This window comes from Varanus komodoensis, unplaced genomic scaffold (genome assembly GCF_004798865.1).
Source record: "Varanus komodoensis strain SLA01 unplaced genomic scaffold, ASM479886v1 scaffold19, whole genome shotgun sequence".
Lineage (NCBI taxonomy): Eukaryota > Metazoa > Chordata > Lepidosauria > Squamata > Varanidae > Varanus > Varanus komodoensis.
Genome location: NW_025335550.1, coordinates 200006 through 220822, shown reverse-complemented (window position 1 = coordinate 220822; position 20817 = coordinate 200006). Strand labels below are relative to the sequence as shown.

At 41.6% G+C, this 20817-nt stretch overlaps 1 protein-coding gene across 1 annotated transcript; it reads left to right on the top strand.

The window, feature by feature from the left end:
• Positions 1 to 838: 838 nt before the first annotated feature.
• On the top strand, positions 839 to 18619 carry GPATCH1 (G-patch domain containing 1). Its single transcript, XM_044427883.1, has 20 exons — positions 839 to 943; positions 2248 to 2382; positions 3566 to 3651; positions 4235 to 4395; positions 4642 to 4739; positions 5337 to 5392; positions 5748 to 5987; positions 7815 to 7962; positions 8116 to 8195; positions 8684 to 8888; positions 10119 to 10406; positions 10865 to 11043; positions 11255 to 11382; positions 12073 to 12209; positions 12473 to 12642; positions 13061 to 13271; positions 13983 to 14099; positions 15578 to 15690; positions 17366 to 17511; positions 18322 to 18619. The coding sequence occupies exons 1-20, from the start codon at positions 868 to 870 to the stop codon at positions 18350 to 18352; spliced, it is 2805 nt and encodes a 934-aa protein (XP_044283818.1). The 5' UTR covers positions 839 to 867; the 3' UTR covers positions 18353 to 18619.
• The last annotated feature ends 2198 nt before the right edge of the window (positions 18620 to 20817 follow it).

Sequence of the window (20817 nt, the reverse complement as noted above, 5' to 3'; positions counted from 1 at the left end):
TTAGGAATGTTGTACTCTCCAGTGATGCAACTCTGTTAAATTGTCCTGTAACTTTCACAACGTAAGTTGGTGCCCTTTTTGAGAAACAGAGGGCCATTACAGGACAGAAAAAGAAAATGAAACACTGAAAGATGAAGTGCTCTAAATATAAGATCATGTCTTTTTATCTAGGGTTAATTAATTGAGGATAACTGTGTCCCCCAACCTTGGCTAGTTTGGGGGGCAAAAACCTGTGATGTCTTTCAGATTGATGCTACTTTCTACAGCAGCCTTCTCTTTTTAAACAGCTTAAAAGGAAGGCATCAGATGCATGTTTACAGGTTCTCATTTTAAAAACCATTTTGAATTAAAAATCAAATATCCCTTTCCTACAGCACAATATAACTTCTTCACTAATAAATCTTCTTAGTACTGATGCAACAGAACCCAACTTCGTTATCTTGGGCTAGTCAAGAACGGCGCCGCTACGGCTTAAGGAAGCTTATGCTGTGAAGGTGAAATGCTAGCTTCGGGCTTTACAACTCCAGTCATAAACTAGGTAAATAAGGGCCATGCACGTTTAGCCTGAAAAAGGACTACAACTCCCAGTATTCCCCAACCACCCGTTCGGAGCATGCTGGGAGCTGTAGGCTTTTCTGTGAGGCTAAACTTACAAGGGATTGCTCTTTCGAGGGGCACCCTTCAGCCCGGATCTAAAATGACCCACTCGCGCCCTGACCGACACCCCAGTCATAAGCAGGGATACCCCCTTTCTCTCGCCGGCCTAGCGAGGAGCGCCCCCCGCCCCCCGTGAGCGGCCTCTCCGAGGGAGGCCGAAGGGGCGGGCCCGGAGCTCCTCCGCCTCCTCCCCGTCAGAGGTCCGCCAAGATGGCGGCCGGCGAAAGCGACGACGGGGAGGAAGAGCTGGCGAGTTTTGGCACCCCTCTGGAGCCGCTGGAGGAGGGTGAGTCCCGGGCAGGATTCCCTCCCTTGGGCACGGCGGAGGCCCGCGAAGGGACGGGCACCGTGGGCCGCGCGCCTGCGCTCGCAGTCCGAGCCCTGCGTGTTCGCTCGCGAGGGAGCCCCGCAAGTTTTCTCCTTCCTGCCCGGGTTCATCCAGGCCCGCAGAATAAGAGCAGCCCCAACGACAAATGCGCGCATTTGCACCTCCCAGTGCGCCTATGCCCGAAAGTGCATTGAAGAGCCGGTCTTCTAAGAACACCCCAATTTGTAAAACTGGTTGTGTGGACAGGAGGGCACTTGATTGCAGGAAAAAACTCGGGCAGAGCGATTCCGGGGCTGGGGGCTCAGGAACGAAACACCTGTGGGCAGAAAGCCAGTGGATCCCGAGGGAGCAGATGCAAGAGAAATCTTCCTGGTACCTGAGCCGTTTTTTCCGCAGGCCCCCACATGGATAGCAAGGTGGTGGGGTGGAGGGGTCCCCAGAGATTCGGGGCTCCAGCCCTGATGGCTGCCCGTTTACCTAAGTGGGGAGCGTGGATGTTGAGGGGGACAGGTGTAGGAAGTAATAAATAGGGGACTGCATCTAAATAGGGTGCCACTGTTATGGAAGGATCCCTAAATGAAAGGGTTTCGGTAGTTTTGAGCTTCTGGGTCTGATTGGTATGCAACAGTCTTTCCCGCCCTGGTGCCTTCAACATCCAGCCTTCCCCAGCCATGCTGAGAGTTACAGCCCCAACCCACCTGGAGGGCGCCGAGTTGGGGAAGCCTGCTGGAAGACTTACTTGTGAGCTGGAATCATGTTGGCTTGTCATATCTGTGGTTTGAATCCTAGATTTATACAGTTGCTTGAGGGTGCTTCACATGTTGCCCAAACTTCAACTGCTGTATATCATAGCAATCTGAAAAGATGCTGGTTCATGAAGATCATGCCCTGGTGGGAGTTTGGGCCTATTGTCCTGGGGTAACTGTGCTGAGGTTTCTGGGGTGACTGTGCTGAGGCTGCCATGCTCTCTGTTTAGTGATTCTGGCATCCTTGCTTTACAATTCAGTAGATCGTAGAAGATTGTTAACAGGTTGTTGAATTGGTACAGTGAGCTCAGTTCAATGTAGATACTATTTGCTGTGTGTGTTGATTTGTACTCCTAACTGAAGATTAATATTTTAGAGTTAAAGGTTGTCTGATTCCATTCAGATAACATAGACAGCAAAGTAGACGTAGAGTATAATTGGCATCTCATACCTTTTGATTTTATTGGTTGTTTCATTCTCTTAACATCAATTCATATTTTTTAAAAATAATTGCAGGTGAACGAATTAAGAAACCTATTCCTCTGCAAGAACAGACTGTCAAAGATGAGAAGGGGCGGTACAAGCGTTTTCATGGAGCATTTAGTGGTGGCTTCTCTGCTGGCTACTTCAACACTGTGGGCTCAAAAGAAGGTTAGTAGTCATTCATGCCTGAAAATGATGTATTTTCTCCTGCTCTTGGTTTCAAGCTGTCTTTGGTAAGTTTAGTACACCAGAGTATACTTGGTTATATATTGGAAGACTGTCTGGTATATTTACATACAAAGATCAACATTCTACAACTTATTCTGGTTAGAATCATAGAGTGAAAGAGGGTTTTGTAAGCCCTGTAGTCCAATCTCAGGAAATTCCAGAGCATAGAACCATTTTGTATAAGTAGTAGTTTGAAGTGCTAGAGGAAGATGAGTGACACCTGGGTACAAATCCCCACTCAGCCATGAAGCTCTTTAGGCCATTTCTTGGTATAACATAAATCACCGAGTTTTGTGGGGATAAAATATTGAGAGGAAGAACCAAGCATGCTTTCCTGAACTTTATGAAGGTAATAAGTATGAAAAAGTAACTGTTCTTTAGCATTAATAGACTGTTCAAGGAATACATCTCATCACGGTCGTGCTCGGGGTGGGGTGGGGAGATGGCCGTGATCACGGTCGTGCTCGTGCAGGAAAGACGGGCGCGATCATGGTTGTGCTCACGGGGAAGATGGCCACGATTATGCTCGGGGGGGTGGGGGAGATGGCCGCGATCTTTGTTGTTCTTTGTCACTTTGTTTCAAATTTTTGTGATTAAAAAAAATGGTTACAGAACGGATTAACCTTATTTACATTGAACCTTATGGGGAAATTTAATTCCCCAATTTGGGTCACGACCAGAGTCGTGGAACGGATTAAGTTTGTGAGCCAGGGTACCACTGTACTTTGTATTCTCTTTGGTGCCAGGTGAAGACCTTTTTATTTTCCCAGTATTTTAACTTTCTAACATTTAAACTTTGTTTCTGTATATCCCATTTCATTTCTGTATGCATCTGTGCTGAATAATAGCAATTGCAGTTATGGTTTTGTTCTTTTAATATAACTGTTTGTATGCCTTTTTAACATCAGTTTAACTTTTGTTAACCGCCGGAGGGTCTTAGTTATTGGGTGGAATATAAATGAATTCATTCATTCATTAAAGTTTGGTGGGCTTACTCCCAGGTAATCCTGTACAAGATTGAAGCCTTAATTTTAAATCTATCTTTTTATAATTCTACTCTGAAGGATTAGACTAAAGTTTTGATCTCATGTCTTATAAAAATGAATTGTTATTGTCTTTAAAGGATGGGTACCATCAACCTTTGTATCATCCCGTCAAAACAGGGCAGAAAGAAAGGTTCTGGGACCAGAAGATTTTATGGATGAAGAGGTAAATTAGCAAAATAATGCAAGATCTTAAGAAAAAAACCCAGAAACATTGCCTTGAATATTTATAGTTCTAGATAGAGGGGAGGGGTGTGTGTGTGTGTGTGTGTGTGTGTGTGTGTGTGTGTAAACTATCTCCCTAAGGTTTCCATGAGAGAAAGCAGTTGGTGAAGATCTCAGGTTGTTTCTAGTGGGATTTTTTTTTTTAACTCTGGAGAGGACCATTACCACCAACTGTTCTATGAGAAGTATACAGTTTATTGTGCTTATAGTAACTCTTTATGTTACTTTTAAGCCACCTTGGGAGGCTTTGTATCCTGAAAGGCAGGAAATAAATAGCTGTAAAATATAAGATTATAGAAACCCTCTGGTTCTTCATTAAGAGGAAGTAAGTGCATATACTGCCTAATCTTTTTGGTGCATAATAAATATTAACTATATCTTAGTTTATGCAATAAATAATGGAATGCTTTTTTAATTTTTAAAATACTGTATTACTATGTGGATTTGAGGAGGGATTATTTCCATGCTGAAATGTTCTTTTCCTGCTTTTTCTTTCCCATCTTTTTGCCTTTATCACGTGGAAGGATCTTAGTGAATATGGGATAGCACCAAAAGAGATTACAATTACAGATGAATTTGCTTCCAAAAGCAAAGATAAAATAAAAGAGAAGGCTAGGCAGATTGCAGGAGTTGCTGCCCCTATTCCTGGAGCCACCATGTTGGATGAATTTATAGCACCTGCAAAGTAAGTATAGCTTGAAGGATGTCTTACGTTGTATTGCCAAAAAACAAGTTACTTTGAATTTCACTACATATTTTAAGGATTATTGTTTTAAAGATTGGCAACAGTTTTCCTCTTTAAACAAGCTTTGCTGTTGCTAAAATCAGGTCGTTGCTTTAAACAGTTGGTATTCTCTGTATTTTCCACGTATTCATTACATTAGGGTTTTAATCTGTGTAGTTGGAATAACCATTTGTTCCTACTTTTCAGAATAACTATTGGTATTGACTTGTTACGAAAAATGGGCTGGAAAGAAGGGCAAGGAGTTGGACCTCGAATAAAAAGAAAACCACGCAAACAAAAACCTGGTACATTCTAATGTATTTATTTTTTTAGTAAGAGAAAACAGAATGACCTGCTTTGAGTAATCATATCTTGACTTACTAAATCAACTTAGAAATGATATTTTTGCCTTTGTAACAGAAACAAGCAAACTAGGAAACTGCAAATTAATCCTAGTTTCCAATTCACTCCTAATTGTAAATAGTAGTCACCAGCTTTGGAATAAGCCCAGGGTATTAGACTATGCTTTGAAATTGCTGTAACATCCTGACTTGTTCTGAAGGTACTAACCATAGCTTCTTTATATCGATGAATGCGAAACCAAGGTTAATCAGAGTCAACTTGACTGACCTGTACTGCAGAGAGGTGGCGCACACAGGCAAAATGTTTGTACATGTCTTGGATTATTAAGCTGGCCATGGGAAAATTGGTCCAGCTGTATTAGTTCACTACAGAGATGTTTGCAGAGTCCTCATTGATTCTATATGTTAGTCTCTATAGTGACTCACATACATTAGAGTTATCCAGCTGACTTCAGAGGAACCATAGCAGTCATCCATTACATAGATTGTGCATGAAGTATTCCAAGTATTTTAATGCTGTGTCATCATATTTGGTTGCAGAGCCTGAAGTGAAAATATATGGATGTGCTTTGCCTCCAGGATCTGAAGATTCAGAGGTATTATTTCTGCAATATTTAGGGTAAGGGGGAATCAGAAGTTCCAACACAGTCTGCCATTATGCAGATAATAGAAACGATACATATTTACGTATATGCCAGTGGCATATTTTTATTTTTACTGTTATTCCTGCTTTATAGAACACTATTAATGTATGTAGAATTTTACAGAGTTGCCTAACAAGCAAAAGAGAAGTATTTGCCCTAAGGATCTTACAATCCAATAATTGATAGTGGGACACACAAGAGGTAGGAAAGAGAAAAGTGTTCTCTGGGTAAGAACAGCACAAGGTCTTAGAGTTTCACTGACTTTAGTAATGACGCTTCATTATAAATCTATGTTAACTTCCTAAAGGAAGAAGAGGATGAATATCAGCCAGAAAATGTGACATTTGCACCCAAAGATATAATGCCTGTGGACTTGACTCCCAAAGAGAATGTTCATGGACTTGGTTACAAAGGTCTGGATCCCACCAAAGCCTTATTTGGAGTTTCAGAAGAAAACTTAAACCTTTTTAGTTCCAGTTCTGAAAATTCAGCTCTGCTTGGTGACTTGCAGCTTGGTAAAGGACGGAAACTTGGTATTTCAGGACAGGTAAAGCATTATAAGTTAAAAGTTTCCCATAGTGCTGATTGGAAAAGTAGAAAGTCCCAGTTCTCGCAGTATAGCAGCAGTTTCTGGGTTGTTTAACCCAGGAATTACCAGAACAAGTGATGTGTGTGACTCATGTGCTTATCATTTCTACTTTTATTAGCAGCCTAAGAGCAGTGGGTGAACCCATAAGCAACCCAGAATTTCAAGGTTAATTAAAAATGGAAACCTAGCAGCTAGTGAGCAAGGATGGGTATCTAGGAGCATGTGCAGAGAGGCTGGACAAGCAAGTGGCAGCTGCTTCCGCTCCTAGTTTGTGTTACTGCTAACACTACCCGGAGTGCGGGCGAGGATCCATAGCAGCTCGGCACACAGAGGCCGGCACCGATCTCTCACCAGCCCCTTCTGCTGCTTGGCGGCAGTGGAAGCCACTCCACCAGGCCGAGTGAGTGGCTGTGCCATCGAGGAGCAACAGCAACTGTCACCATGATTCCCTCTCTTGTCCTCTTCAGGCACCATTTCGCTGTCTTGGGGGATACAGCAACTATACTAGTAATATACCTAGAGAGGTCAGGGATTGGAGCGCATTGGCAGAAATGCTGCCAGATCTCTCACACAAACAAAGCAACCCTGGAGCCAGCATTTTTTTTTAAATGTACCCAGGATGATGTAGCCAGTGGGGAAAAGTTCTGCTTATCCATCTCAATCGGAAATTCTGCTGTTAAAAGATTTCTAGGACACTCCTTCATGCTGCCTAGAAACATGTCTGCAGGCTCCTTTATTTTATCTTACTTTAGTTCCTATAAGGGCTTCAGTGGCTTGCCAGATAAAAATTAGACTAATCGTTAGTGTTTAAAAATAGCAACAACCAGCACCTTGTCTCAGAGAAAAGAGTGGCATTTTGGGTTGATTGCAGAGCACTTTGGATATGCTAAATGTTGCTCGATTTATTTTAGGCCAAGCTTTGCAGATAATGACATTGCATGGAAGGAGAACAAACAAATGCAGTGAAATAATGTATGTCATAGGTCAATAAGCTAATCTTATAAATCTGTGTCACGTATACAAATATGTAAATGCTTGTTATATTAAAAATTTTGCACTTTTTTCCACCTGAACATCTTCACAGCATTTTATAGCAATATTTTCAGAGAAAATACCCAAATCCAGCCTTCTCCAACTTGGTGCCCTCCAGGTGTTTTCAACTGCAACTCCTGCCATTCCTGGTCATTGGCCCTGTTGGCTGGAACTGATGGGAGTTGAAGTTCAGAACTTCTGGAGGATAGCAAGTTGAGGAAAGGTTTCCCTAAGCTGGAATTGTTCATGGATTTGAAGATCATTGCCATCCCTTTTAACGGTGTCCAGAAATGAAGTAGCATCCTAGCTTGTTATTACATTGCAATTATAGTCCTCCTATTTTCCTCTCGTGGGAAACCCAAGGAAGCTTCCATAGTCTTCTGCCACTCCATTTTGCCCCCACAATAACAACACGGCGAGGTGGGTTGGGCTGAGAGTGAATGGCTGTCCCAAAGTCACCCAGTGAGCTTTCTGGCTGGTGGGGACTAGAGTCCCCGGTCCAGTCCTCTAGCCACCACACCAGCTCTTTACAAATGAGATCCAGCAGAACATAACAAAACACAGGTGAAGGTGCATTGGCTTTCTTTAGTCTCTTGGGGATATTCTGGGCTGTGATGCCAGAGTTACAGTGCCTAGAGTTCTCTTGTGCAACACCTTGAAATCAACCATACATTCCCATTTGATTTTCCTGCAGGTGCAGTCTATTAAAATGATACTTGATTGTAACCATTCTATATTATATTGTTCTCTTAGGCTTTTGGTGTAGGAGCTTTGGAAGAGGAAGATTGTGACATTTATGCTACTGACTCACTTTCCAAATATGACACGGTTCTGAAAGATGAGGAGCCTGGAGATGGGTTATATGGCTGGACAGCCCCAAAGCAGTATAAAAGCAGGCAAGGTGTGCAGTTGGGATTTTCAGAAGCCCTCAGATACTTTCCATTGTAACTAGCAAAAAGGTGGGATCCTGGAGGAAAGGTTGCCCTGTGTTCCTCAACCATTCCCTGTCAGTTTTCTTTGAAAGTGTCTATGAATTCTGTCGTTTATTTTACAGAAACAGAGAAAGAATTGAAGTATATTGGGAAAACACTGGATGGATTTTCGCTGGCATCTAAGCCAGTAACCCGCCAAAAGGTAAGTAGACCATCCCTTTTTCCTTGGTAGGGAATTTCCAAAATTCTGGGTGGTTCATGGGTTGTTTCACTAGGTTGCAGAGGTAGCGGGCAAGACTAGTAAAAAAAATGCTTGGCCTCTTTATACACCAGGACTGCAAAGGCCATTGGGATAGAGGGAGGGAGCAGGTGAGGGAAGAGAGAAATACACAACCCAGGGACTGAGAGAACAAACCATGTTTGTTTAGCCAATTTCCAGACAAACCCTAAGTAGGGCAACTAACCATGGATAGTGTGTGAGTGGACTAGGCCAGTGTCTGCTGTCTCACAATTTTTGGCTGTACACGGCTCAGTCCAGTCCTGTGTATTGTTTCTGTGCCTGATTTTAGAAGTAAACACGGTATAGTGTCCTCTCTTCAAAAACCGCATTAGATTTATCCAGTGCTTAAGTAATCAATATGTTCCTATATCTACAAACAACGGCATGTCATACGGTTTTTTCTTTAAAAGATTTATCTGCCTCCTGACCTGCCAAGGGATTACAGACCAGTACACTACTTTCGACCTGTGATAAAAACTACTGGTGAAAATTTACATTTAGTGCAGACATTAGCAGAATCCACTGGGAAGCTTGAGAGTGACGGGGCACTCCAAGGCAGGCACCAAAAGACTGCGTCCCAGAGGAGGGAACTGCTGGGCGAGGCTAGTCTTCAAGGTACCCAGAATGCTCTATGCTCCTTGTATTATATGTGTCCACCATTGTAAACCAGAGCTGCTCTACTTTTTAGTTATATCTTATCTATTGAAAATCTATTCATATCCTCAATTTGCAAGAGCCCCCTACTTAACTCTAAACATTAATCCAGTTGCTTGATGGGTTTCTTTTGGCACTATTATATAACCAGCTCATCAGCATCCTGATTTGGTCAGACATTCAAGGCTGTGTGCATGTATAGTTTTCTTCCTGTTCTTGAGCTTCACACGTATTTCTGGATGGCAGTGTCACAGGCTTGCCAGCTTTGGTAGAGCTTGGAATGGAAAAGCAGATGCACTTCCTGGTTCTCTGCCTCATCTGACGTAAAGCACTCATGCTCCCTGTTCCCTAAAGGTGCTCTGAAAAGGCTTCAAGTATATGAAAGAGTATTATGGAGCCCAGCATTTCCCTTTTTCAGTATCCCATGCTCTGTGTGCCGTAGTATCGTGGTGAGTCTTCTCCCTGCTCCTTCCAAGCAGAGCAAGACAAAGGCTTTCTGACTAAAAGGCTTTACTATATTAATATTGACCAGCTAGACTGGCTTTGCAGTATAAAAGACAAGTGTTGTAATAACAAAAGGAAGAGGCAGAGCTAGAAGACTGGCCATTAGGGAAATGTGGCTTAACTATAAGAGCCTGTTTCCATACAGAATATCTCTCCTTCCTTCCAAAATGAAAAGGGCAAAACGCATCTTCAGGGTGGGTCCTCACTCCCCATGAGCACGCTGATTAAACTTGCCCACGGAGCTTGAAACTGTCTGATTCTCTGGGACTGCCTGGCTTACCTCTGCGTCCATTGGCTGTGGCAAGTCAGGGAATTCAGTGGCATCCTTTCTGCATCCAAATCTGTATCCGTAACCTTGGAAAGCTCATTTATAGGAGGCGTGGGCCCAGTCGCCACACTTAGCAAGTTTTATGGCAGAGTGCTGCTCCTGCTATGAGACACTTTCTCCATTTCAGGAGGAGAAAATGGTTCTGTGTTCAAACTTTTTTGCTACTTTCACACCATATTGCAGTTTTGTTGTTTGACACCACTATCAGTGAGATGCACGTTAATTTCTCAGACACATGCATACGTTTTTATTTTTTATTTTTATATATCTGACAGTTAACTAAAAGGTTCTTGCTTTCTTTTTTTAAACCAGGAGGTTTCTTGGTTGCCAGTTTTACATCATGATGTTTCTTCCTTTAGGTCCAACAACTTCTGTTCTAGAGTATTTGTCAGATAAAGACAGAGAGAGAATCCGAGAAGTGAAACAGGCAGCAGAACAGCGAGTAAAAGCTCCGGTGCTGCCTCAGCAGCCCTCACACAACAGAGTAACGGCGCCCACATTATACAGTGCTGCACAGCAGTGGCCGTTAGCCTTGGGAACCCAGCTGGGTGCAACTGGTTCCGGTAGCTTCAAACCATTTGCAAAGGATCCAGAAAAACAAAAGAGATATGAAAATTACCTAGAAAGTCTTAAACATGGAAAGAAAGGTAACTAGCAAGAGTGGGCACTGCTCTTTTCCTCCTTTAAGACTGATTCTGCTTCTTGATCTGAAAGTTGCACTTGTGGTGAGCAGAAGGAAAGGGGGAATGGCACCCAAGGCTGAGGTGAAGTGTCAAATTAGCGCTAAGAAAGATATAGTAATTATGATGTTGAGCAGGTCCAACACATTTTGACTGCATTCTTATGCAGTTCTGTTGCATAAGAGGGATTCGCTTTAAGCTTGTTATATTCCAGTATAGCAGTATAGTAATTTTCTTTCTTACCACCAAGCTTGATGCCTTGTCCCTTCCTTGTCTTTTTTAGCTTCTATACCCTGTATTCGTTTGTGTGCACATATTGAGTTCAACATCTTTGTGGATTTCAAGGAACACACTGGATATGATTTATTGTGTGCTTCACTTTGGTTTTATAGCCTGTTAATCATTCCTCCCTTTTCTTCCCCTAGATGAACTGGAAAGCTGCTTGGATCCAGGTATGACAGAATGGGAGCGTGGAAGAGAACAAGAAGAGTTCTCTCGCTCCGCACTGCTCTACAGATCCTCCAGCTCTGTCTTAGCTTCAAGGTTTACTCCTGCAAAGCATGAGGATGACACTGACAAAGCAGAAGTTCCTCGAGATCAAGAGGTGCCTTTTTGTTAACTCTTGTTGTTTCCAGCAACACTGTATTGCGTATTATCAACGTTTTTCTGTTTAAGCTCTTTTCCAAAAATTTTATTTTTCAAAAAAGTAAATCAAAAAGTTGTGTTTAATTTCAGTCACTGTGCCTTCCAAAGTATATTGAGTATAGCTTATGCATCGTTTTCTGTACATACGAATCATTGTATGTTTATTTTAGACTGATGTTGCTGACAAAGAGGCTGCTGCTAAGATGAAGATGTTTGGCAAGCTCACAAGAGAAAAGTTTGAGTGGCACCCTGATAAATTATTGTGCAAAAGATTTAATATTCCTGATCCCTATTCAGAGTAAGTTGGTTGAATAAATCAGTACTTTCCTTCCCTCGTCGTTTTGAATATCTGTAGAACAGACCAGGGTGGACTGTCTTCAGGGTTATAGGATTTGCTTTGTTTTTTACTAGCACCCAGAGATCCACCAACCATTCCTTGCTGCCGAACGGTGATGCTGCAGGCATACACTAAGAATGAAGGAATACAGAGCCTTTGAGTACATGCTCAGCTCAGAAAGCTATGACTGCTACTAAAACCAGCTTTCACACAAAAATACACTCCTGGTTTCCCCTTAGTGTCCTTTTTCAGCAACCTAATTGAAGAGGAAGAACATATTTTATTTGTTCTTTTTTTTTAGGCATTTGGCTGTCAAAAATCCTTGCCTGTCTAGTGAAAATCAACGAGCACTGTATACCAGTAGATCCCAATCTATCTTCTGCTTACCTCTGGAATGGACTACTAGATAGTAGCAGAAGTCATTGAAGATTTTTTTAACAGTGCACTTAAAACACGAACTACAAGTTGTTACTTTTTAAAAGCCTCCTTGGTTTTCTAATTAGTTTAAGGCTTGATCTGTAGAATGGAATTTCTGTAAAACTGTATTACTACTATAATTGTTTCCTTGTTTCTCATCATCAGTAATCTTGTTTCTTTCTGATAGTAAAAAAATAAACACAGAAACTTGATGTCAGATTTCCCCCCCATCAGGTCATGCATTGTTGGATTGCCCAAAGTGAAACGTGACAAGTATTCTGTATTCAATTTTCTGATGGTACCAGAATCCACATCTAGGATAGTCAGCCAGCCCGCAAAAGTAGGAGGGCAACAAAATAATACTCCGAACAGTAAGTGGTTCATTTTGTTGCTATGTGTAAGATTCAAACCATTGAAGTATTTGACTGATAGCAAGCTATGTTTTATGGAACAATGAATTCCAGCCTAGGTAGGGGTCAGAAATCTGCTTCTGTTTGGCATTTGATCCATAAATTATAAAGAAAAATATCTAATCCTTAAATGTATAAGCAGGGATTATGAAATAAAGACAATGTTTTTGAACTGACCAAAGAATTCTGATGAATAATATTGGAAGTTTATTTATCTCCTTAAGAGCCAAAGAAGCCATCAAGATGGGATGTGTCTGACAAAGAGAGAAAAAAAAAGGATGCCATTAGCGAGTTCATAAGTTTGGCTAGATCAAAAGTTGATGTTCAGGAGCAGCCTGCAACACCAGCCGAAGCAAAAGGCAAACATAGCACTGATGAAACTATTTCTGCTGAGGTAGAGTGGCTCCAAATGTTTTCGTTTCTACTGTACATACTTAATCCATTTTCTGACTGTCTTCTTCAGTAATGTCTTGATATTGACATTGGGGGTAATCTACTTTTATCTTGTTTTTAAAAATAATATTTAGTGACGATACTGCTTTCGGTATAATATGACTAACAGCTCCATTTTATTGTTCAGCTAAAGCAGCTTCCAGAGGAAACCTAGCATAATTAGATTCTGAGGTTCCCCACCTCTGTTCTATAGTTGGTTGACTTTAGAAACACTCTGTTTTCCTATGGAAATTCCTGTTCTTTACATTCATAATGGGGTGGAGACTGTTAAAGTGGTAAGAGGGTTATTTTTGTTAGGCTGATAAGGTATATTTTTTTTTAATGCATTGCCCTATTTTCCTTTTGGCCTTGCTATATAGACAGTAAGTGAAAATACTGCTCAGAATGAAGAAGTTGGGGAAGAAGAAAGCAGGCCATCAATGGATTTATTTAAAGCTATATTTGCCAGCTCCTCTGATGAAAAATCGTCTTCATCTGAAGAAGAGAGTGAGGGAGAAGAGCAAACAGCAACCATGGCAGAACCAGATCCTGAAAATGTGAACTGTCCTGCTCCATCAGCCGATGTTCAAGGTAACAGTGGCTTAGTTCAGACATAATACCAAACTTTCCCTTGGAATTATGGGAGTGAGCCATGTGCTCATGCATTCCTCCCTTCAGGCATAGTGCTCCCATCTTAGTGCAAATTGTAGTTTGCAACTGTTCAGCTGGGATTTGTCCTTTGTCTCCTGATCAGGATTGAAAGCCATGGCTTGAAGCCATTCTGATTTTGGAGGGTAAACGCAAGCCAAAGTTTGCCATGACATGCTGGCACATCTTGGTGTCTGTTTAAAAAAAAGGAAGTAATTTATTGAATATAAGAGGAGCGTATCCATTGGGATACCATATTTTACTATATTTGTGCTTAGGGAGTATCTGAGGCAGTTTTGTATGACTCTTGAACACCTGATAAAATCTGGAGAATTCCATGTTTACTGCTATGGTGAGGTAGAACCAGTGACAAGATAAAATTGATTGGACTATCAGTATATTACAAATATTTAATAAAAACCTTCCAGATCTCTTAGACCTCTATCACTCTGAACCTCTGAAAAGATATATGCTCACAAATGTCTAGTATAAGTTGGAAGAACCTTTGCTGTACCTCACCAAATTACTGTACCAGACATGTACAGTAAGTTGGGTTAACAGATCAATGGGCTACATCTGACTGAGCATGGTGGTTCTTGTTGTACTATCCTTTGAACTTTACTGTCAACCCCCACTTTTTGCTTTGTTTTAAAGAAAGTGAAGTTATCACACCTGAGCCTTCCATAAATGTAACTCTGTCTTCAAAGCAAGCTGAGCAAGCTGATCAAGTGGAGGAATTTGGACCAAGACTGCCTCCAGTTGTTTCTTCTGGTGAATACTTTTCAGCATACTGTGTAGCACTGTATCTGAATTTATAGTCTTTCTAAGTTTGCAATTCTAAAGGATTGTATAAAGGAATAGCGAAGTTTTGTTTAAACATGGGAACAGCCTGTTAGTGAAGATCATGACCCTGAGCTTGGTTTTAATATTGTGGCTAAGTAAAAATGTATGTTACAGTAGTAGGTTCATAAAATATGTCTTTTTAGTACAAGATAATTTTTTCTCATCTTCAAATATCACATGATCCTTGAAACTTGTTAGCACAATTAAACTTGCTAGCATGCAATTAGTTGACTCATCCATTAAATGGAGTTGGGACCCTTTGGATAGCTTAGGTGCACGTGGTTCACCCTCTTGTAGTGATCTTCACTATTTCCCCATTTTTGGCTCCATACATCACCACTTAGATTGCCTAGGGCCTCTCTCAAGTGGTGTAGCAACTCCGCGCTTCCCCGCCATGAAGAGACAAGGCCGCACGTCAGCTTTTCAGGCCTCTGCTCTACATCCGACTTGCACTGCTTAAACCAGGCTTCACTTAGCCATTAGGCGGACAAATTCTGACAGGATTACTGGGTTAGGCTTAGGCTTGTTCTCATTGCTGCAACTGTTCTGTGTTGTACTTGCTGCTACAAAATCTTCTGATACAGGTTGATGTTGCTCTGTTTTTCATCCATGCATTGAATTTCCCTTCCACCTCCAGTGTCTGTACAGTGTACCTCTAGAAGTCACCCAGTTGGCTCTATGGCTACTGAGTCCTAGTTCTGTGCTTGAACCACTACCCTGCACTGCTCTCATGTCAGATAAGTGGTGGTGCTCCTGACTCCACCTCTTAAAGCCTCTGTCAGTGATGAGGGCAGAGCAGCAGGCCCACCACAAAGCAAGGCAAAGCTGGAGAGTCCCTGCTGAAAGTCACCAGCTGCTACAAAAAGAGAATCTGGTGGAAAGCCACATTTGAGGCACCCACCTTGCACTGAAAAACAGTTTTCTATAGTAGCATTGGCACCTTGCACTCAGAGAAAAATCTCTGAATTTACCCATTGCACTGTACTGTCACACCAACAGAACCATCACAACAAAGTATTCTGACCATTAAGCAAAATGTTTGCTTGCCATCAGAAATGTATCCAACTTTGTTTCCGTTGTTCCTAAGAAATATACTTGAAAGCTAATTGAAAATACTGCTATTGAAACATCACAGACTGCTAAATAGTACACTCAGAATCGTGTTCATTGCACTGGCACTTTCTGAAGGTTCCAGAACTGGTATTTGTAGATTTTGAAGAAGATTGACACTGGGCTGAAATATTTTTTTCAGCAGCTCAATCAATAGTTTATATAAATAAAACATAAGTTAAGTAGGTTGTCTAGTTTTTTAAGAGGACTTCAAAAATCTAAAGTAATGACTAGGCATTCTTGAGTAGTTTTTGATGTATCTTGAACAATATTTTCTCTACATCTGATGCTTTTAGTCACTCCTTTGAAGCATGGTGAAATACAGCTTGACAATGTGAAGAAAGAGAAACCTAAAAAGAGCAAAGAAAAACATAAGGCCAAGAGAGAGCACAAACACAAAAAGGAAAAGGTGATTTATTTCAATAGATTTTCTTGGTGGAAACTTAAATCTATGCAAAACTACAACGAATGCAAAAAATAGCCCTGTGCAAGTGTTTGCTGCTGTCTCCACTGGACATAGGATTTCATGCGATCTGAATTGCATTGGCCAGCTCTCGCTCCACTTGATGTTTCTGTGTGGGGCTTACATGCATAGTCCCAGTTGTCTGAACAGCTTGATTTTGTGATGTTCCGGGGGAAAAACAGAGCTTGTGTTCCTTCAGCTTCATCCATGTATAGCCATGTGAATGAGTGGAAGTGGGAGGAAGATGGAGAGAGCAGGAAATGATCGCGGTTTAAATCCTGTGCCTCATGGGGGAATGACTTCATACAGTAAATGCCTTAAGAGCTCCAAATGTATAACAGTTTATTTATTTCAGGCATTTTTACCCCAGCCCTTTCAGAAGTCTCAGGATGGTGATACAACAGTAAAAAGCAGCATCAGATAAACAAAACCTGAGAAAACTAGTATTAAAACTAAATCAGCTCTTAAAATACCAGGAAAATAAAAAGGTTTTGGCCTGGCACTGAAATGGATAAAGTGTCAGCCCCAGAAGCACCTCTCTGGGGAGCATGTTCCAAAGCTGGGTGCCACCACAGAAAAGGTCTTTCTCTGGGTAGCCACCCTCCTAATCTCCTTCAAGGAGGGACCTCCCACCCGGATCTTAGGGGGTGGGCAGGCACATAGGGAAGGAGATGCTCTTTCAGATATCTAGGCCCTAAACCGTTCAGGGCTTTATAAGTCATCATCCACACCTTAAATTGGGCTTGGACTTCAGTTGGAAGCCAGTGCAGGCAGTACAGGGCTGGTGTTATGTGCACAGATCTAGCAAGCCCTGTTAAAAGCCTGGCTGCTCTGTTCTGGGCCAACTTCAGTATCTGGACCAACTTCCAGGGCAGCCCCATGTAGAGTGCATTACAGTAGTCCAGTCGGGAGGTTCCCAGAGCATGAGTCTCTGGAGTCCTCATGGGCGTTAAATGACTACATGCATACGGGTGAAAATTCAGACGATTATGGGCCTCCAGTGCAGGGTGGGAGGAGTGCAGATGTGGCCTTTGCTGCCTTGCAGTTTTGGCCATCTAGCTGAGGTATTTCAGATGGGAAGGGAAGGAGGCAGGGTGGGGGCAGCCATCTAAGGTTGCATTCTGGCGGATCCTGATTTCCTCCCCTCCCCGTTCCCTGAACGCCCTGTTTAATCCTTCATTGGGGTTGGTTTTACAGCCAACAGAGGCGCAGCTGATGTGGGTCTTTCCATGCTAGCTATGAGGGTCTATCAGACCCTTTGATTCTCACCTCCAAGGTTGGAGCCTCATTTTAATCTTAGAACTGACAGTTCTGCTGATCCAGTTGCTGCCCAGTGGATTGCTTTGCTGTGGATGCTAAACCCCTTTAGGCCAAAATAACATGAATGCTTACCTAATATTAAGCCCATTAAAGTTGGCAAGACTTGAGTAAACATGCATATGCTCTTATTGCACTTCTTTCAACCTTTTATCCTGCATTAGGTCATTTTATACGGGCTCATATTATGCAGATTAGTTTTGGGGGAGGGTGTTGTTTTGTGGTTTCTTCTCCTGTTTTGTCAAATTTCTTTTTCACAGCTGTAGAAATACATATTAATATTAGCCTTGAACTTTCTTTACAGAAAAAGAAACACAAGAAGTCCAAACACAAGGGTAAACACAAGAATAAGAAATTTGAGAAAAACAGTGGTTCAGACTCTGCTGGTAGCAGTGACAGCAACAGTGAGGAAGAGACTACAGATATAGCACCACAGGAACTTTTAAGAAGGTAACGTGGAAAAGGGGTTAACCCCATGTAGATATGAATGTGGGTAATGAAGTCCTCACACCTCCCTCAGTCTCTCTCACATACACGCACACATGACAGATGGAAAGACTAGCAACACAGTAATCTTAAAATCTTTATAAAGCTACATGTTAAATGGGATACCAAGAGTGGCAGTTTGGAATAATGGGAAATCAAAAGTCCTAAGGAGATTTTCCCAAGACCAAAATGGTTTTCACCACATATGAGACCATTTTCATCAGTTCAGGCAGGAAAGCTTATGCTACCAGGAAACTAGTCCTGTCTTGAGTCCCTGGGTCCAGGTACAGACACTCAGAGTTGGTTATTTGTTGGATAGGTGTCTGGGGAGATGGAGCCATAATAGACCAAGGCCCTTTGGCTTATGTATGTCTATTCAAAAGTAAGCCTCCTTAACATACTTTCAGTGTGTTTGTGTAAATTACAATATTTGTTTCAGTTAGTACTTTATGATTAATAGTTAAGATTTTCCCTATAAATTATAAAACTACATATTGTATATTTATATGCTGTCGGTTTCTCTTCATTGAAAATTGAGTTCATTATTGCAAGAATAATCCATTTGTGGTGACTTAAAATTACAGTTGAAAGTACTGGAGAAAATATCTGTTAGCAGTAGAAGGTTTTTTTTAAATAGTTTAGCTGTGAATGTGTAGTCATGCCTGGACTGGTTTAAAATGTTGTTCAAATCAGCTGTTAGAAGACTGTTTCCACACTGGTTCTTTCCATTATTTCCCTATTTAATTCTGTCCTCCTATTCCCCTTTCTCTTTAGGTTGAAACATCTTCCACTTGTAAAGCGGTAGCATGGATTCTTGGATACCCTGCATCCTTTGGTCTCAAAACAGATCTCCTCTATGATGGCAGATCCACCATATAAAGCATATTCAGATGTGCTGTATATACTGTATTTATGTTGGGTTTGGTAGCATAAAAGCATGTGTGCTGATTTTATAGTCTTAGTTAAAAATCAAAACATATTGTAAAACAGAAAGCAGTCATAAAGGTCTTCATTTTGATGAAGATAATAAGCATGAACATTTTTTAATAAAGTCTAGTTTACTAATCTTCCATCTAATGTCTAAACAAAATTACTTGAGCATGGATATGAGAAGGATGTGAAGCAGAGAGTGATTTCAGATTTGCCTTCTTTGACATTTTGAACCATTAAAGTAATTATGGTTTATTAGTATTTTATCCCACTGAAATAAATGGGACTTGATTAATTCTCACTGCATAAATACCCTTGAACTGGTTTGCATGGTGATGACTACCTAAATTTTTAAAAAATCAGTGTAGCAGTGAATGAGCGGGAGTTAGCATACTGGCTTCCAACTAACTTGTCACTCTCACTGAGATAAAAAATCTTAAGGTTGCTTTGTCTTGGACTGATTATTGTGACATTTGAACCTGCGACTCTGGGTTTTGGGGAGGAAAACACCTCAGAGTAGGAACACTCCTGGAGTTCCTGTTTCAGATGTCACTGAAAAAAAGAATGGAGCATTACTGGGCTATATATCTCAGCTGGAGTGACCATACAGCCAGGAACTTGGACATTTGATGCAACAGTTGCATTCTTGCAACTCGTAATTAAGTGTCCTTCAAGTGCAGTGCAGTCAACTTCATGACTGAGCATTAGTTCTGTAAATCTAAATTTCTGTCTTTCTAACATGCTGTGGGTGTTTGCGCACGGGTGGAGGGAAGAATAGCACCTTTTGAAGTTTTGCATCTCATGAGGCCACCAGACACAGTGTCTTGCATGGCTAACAGCACATCATTTCCTTCACAGTATAATAGAGCTTACCGGGTCCTGAAAGATTCCTAGCAGGAAGCTGCTTTCTGCTGCAGGGGTCCCATACTGAACATGAATTTTGTAAAGTTAATGGAAATTAACAGATAAAATTAACCTTTGCAGATAAAATTTGTTAAAATTCATACTATCTTAAGATGCAGCCCAAACACCATCCTGTCTAATGATTTTAGATACGTTCTGCTTGTACAGGTTGAAGATGTGGAAAAGCTGCTTGGAAGTTCAAGGTCTATCACCTGTTTTCTGGCTCCTTACCTTTTCTGATTATTAAAAGTTCCTAGGGCTGGCTTTACTGTCTGAGCCTTGGAAGTGGATAAACATTTCACTGAGGGAAGGGTACATTCCTACAGCTCTTAAATTGTTGGCAGTGAAACTTCAATTTGACAAGTTTAATTGTGAATCTTACAGTCTTGGAAAAATACTGCCTGATGTCAAATGTTGCATTCTTACAGCGAAAATGTCACTAGTGTGCAGATGGCATAGCTCTGCCTCTCATTTCCATCAATTAAGTGCAGGGAGGCTGTGGAACTTCAGAAGGAAGGCTGATTGCCAAAGAATTGAGGCCTTTGAATTGTGGTGCTGGAGAAGATTCCTGCAAGTACCTTGGACTGCAAGGAGATCAAACCAGTCAGTCTTAGAGGAGATCAACACCAGATACTGAAGATGAAAGTCAAATACTTTGGCCATCCAATGAGAAGGAAGGACTCATTGGAGAAGAGCCTAATGCTGGGAACAATTGATGGCAAAAGAAGAAGGTGAAGGTGACGGCAGAGAATGAGGTGGCTAGATGGAGTCACTAGGGCAGTGAGTGTGAGCTTAAGTGGACTCTGGAGGATGGTGGAGGATTGGAGAGCCTGGAGGAATGTGGTCCATGGGGTCATGATGGATTGGACGCGACTTCGCAACTACAACAACAATGAATGCAAGATGAGGGTATCTCTTCTTGAGGCGAAACAATGACAGCTCCTAGAAGTTATTTCTTATTTATTATGAATGATTTATTTATTACATTCATATCCCGCTTCCCAGCCAAAAAACTCCCAGAGTGGCTTATGTGGAACTAATCAGGCAGTTCCTGTCCACAGCCTTACTATCCAAAAATGTGACAAGGGAAAGGGAGAGAGCAGGAAAAAGAACTCGGGCACTAATTACACTTACAGAAACATACCTAGTTATATTCTCCCAAGAGCAGCAGTCTGGACTGGCAGCCACTGTTTGGTTGCTTTTAATTTTCTGTGGTCTCTGCAGCCATTGACTTTGTGTGTGCATTTGTGTGGGAGACCCTCCACGATTGCAGAGTCCATAGTTTAGGGGTTCCAGTTTCTCCAAATATGCATTGAGCTTTTATCGGGCTCTCATTGCATTCACACTGACCCATACATAAAATAGCCTAACTGAAGTAAGAGGAACTTAAGTCTATCAGAATCATGGCTAATTTTTTCCATTGAGTCCAGTGAATAT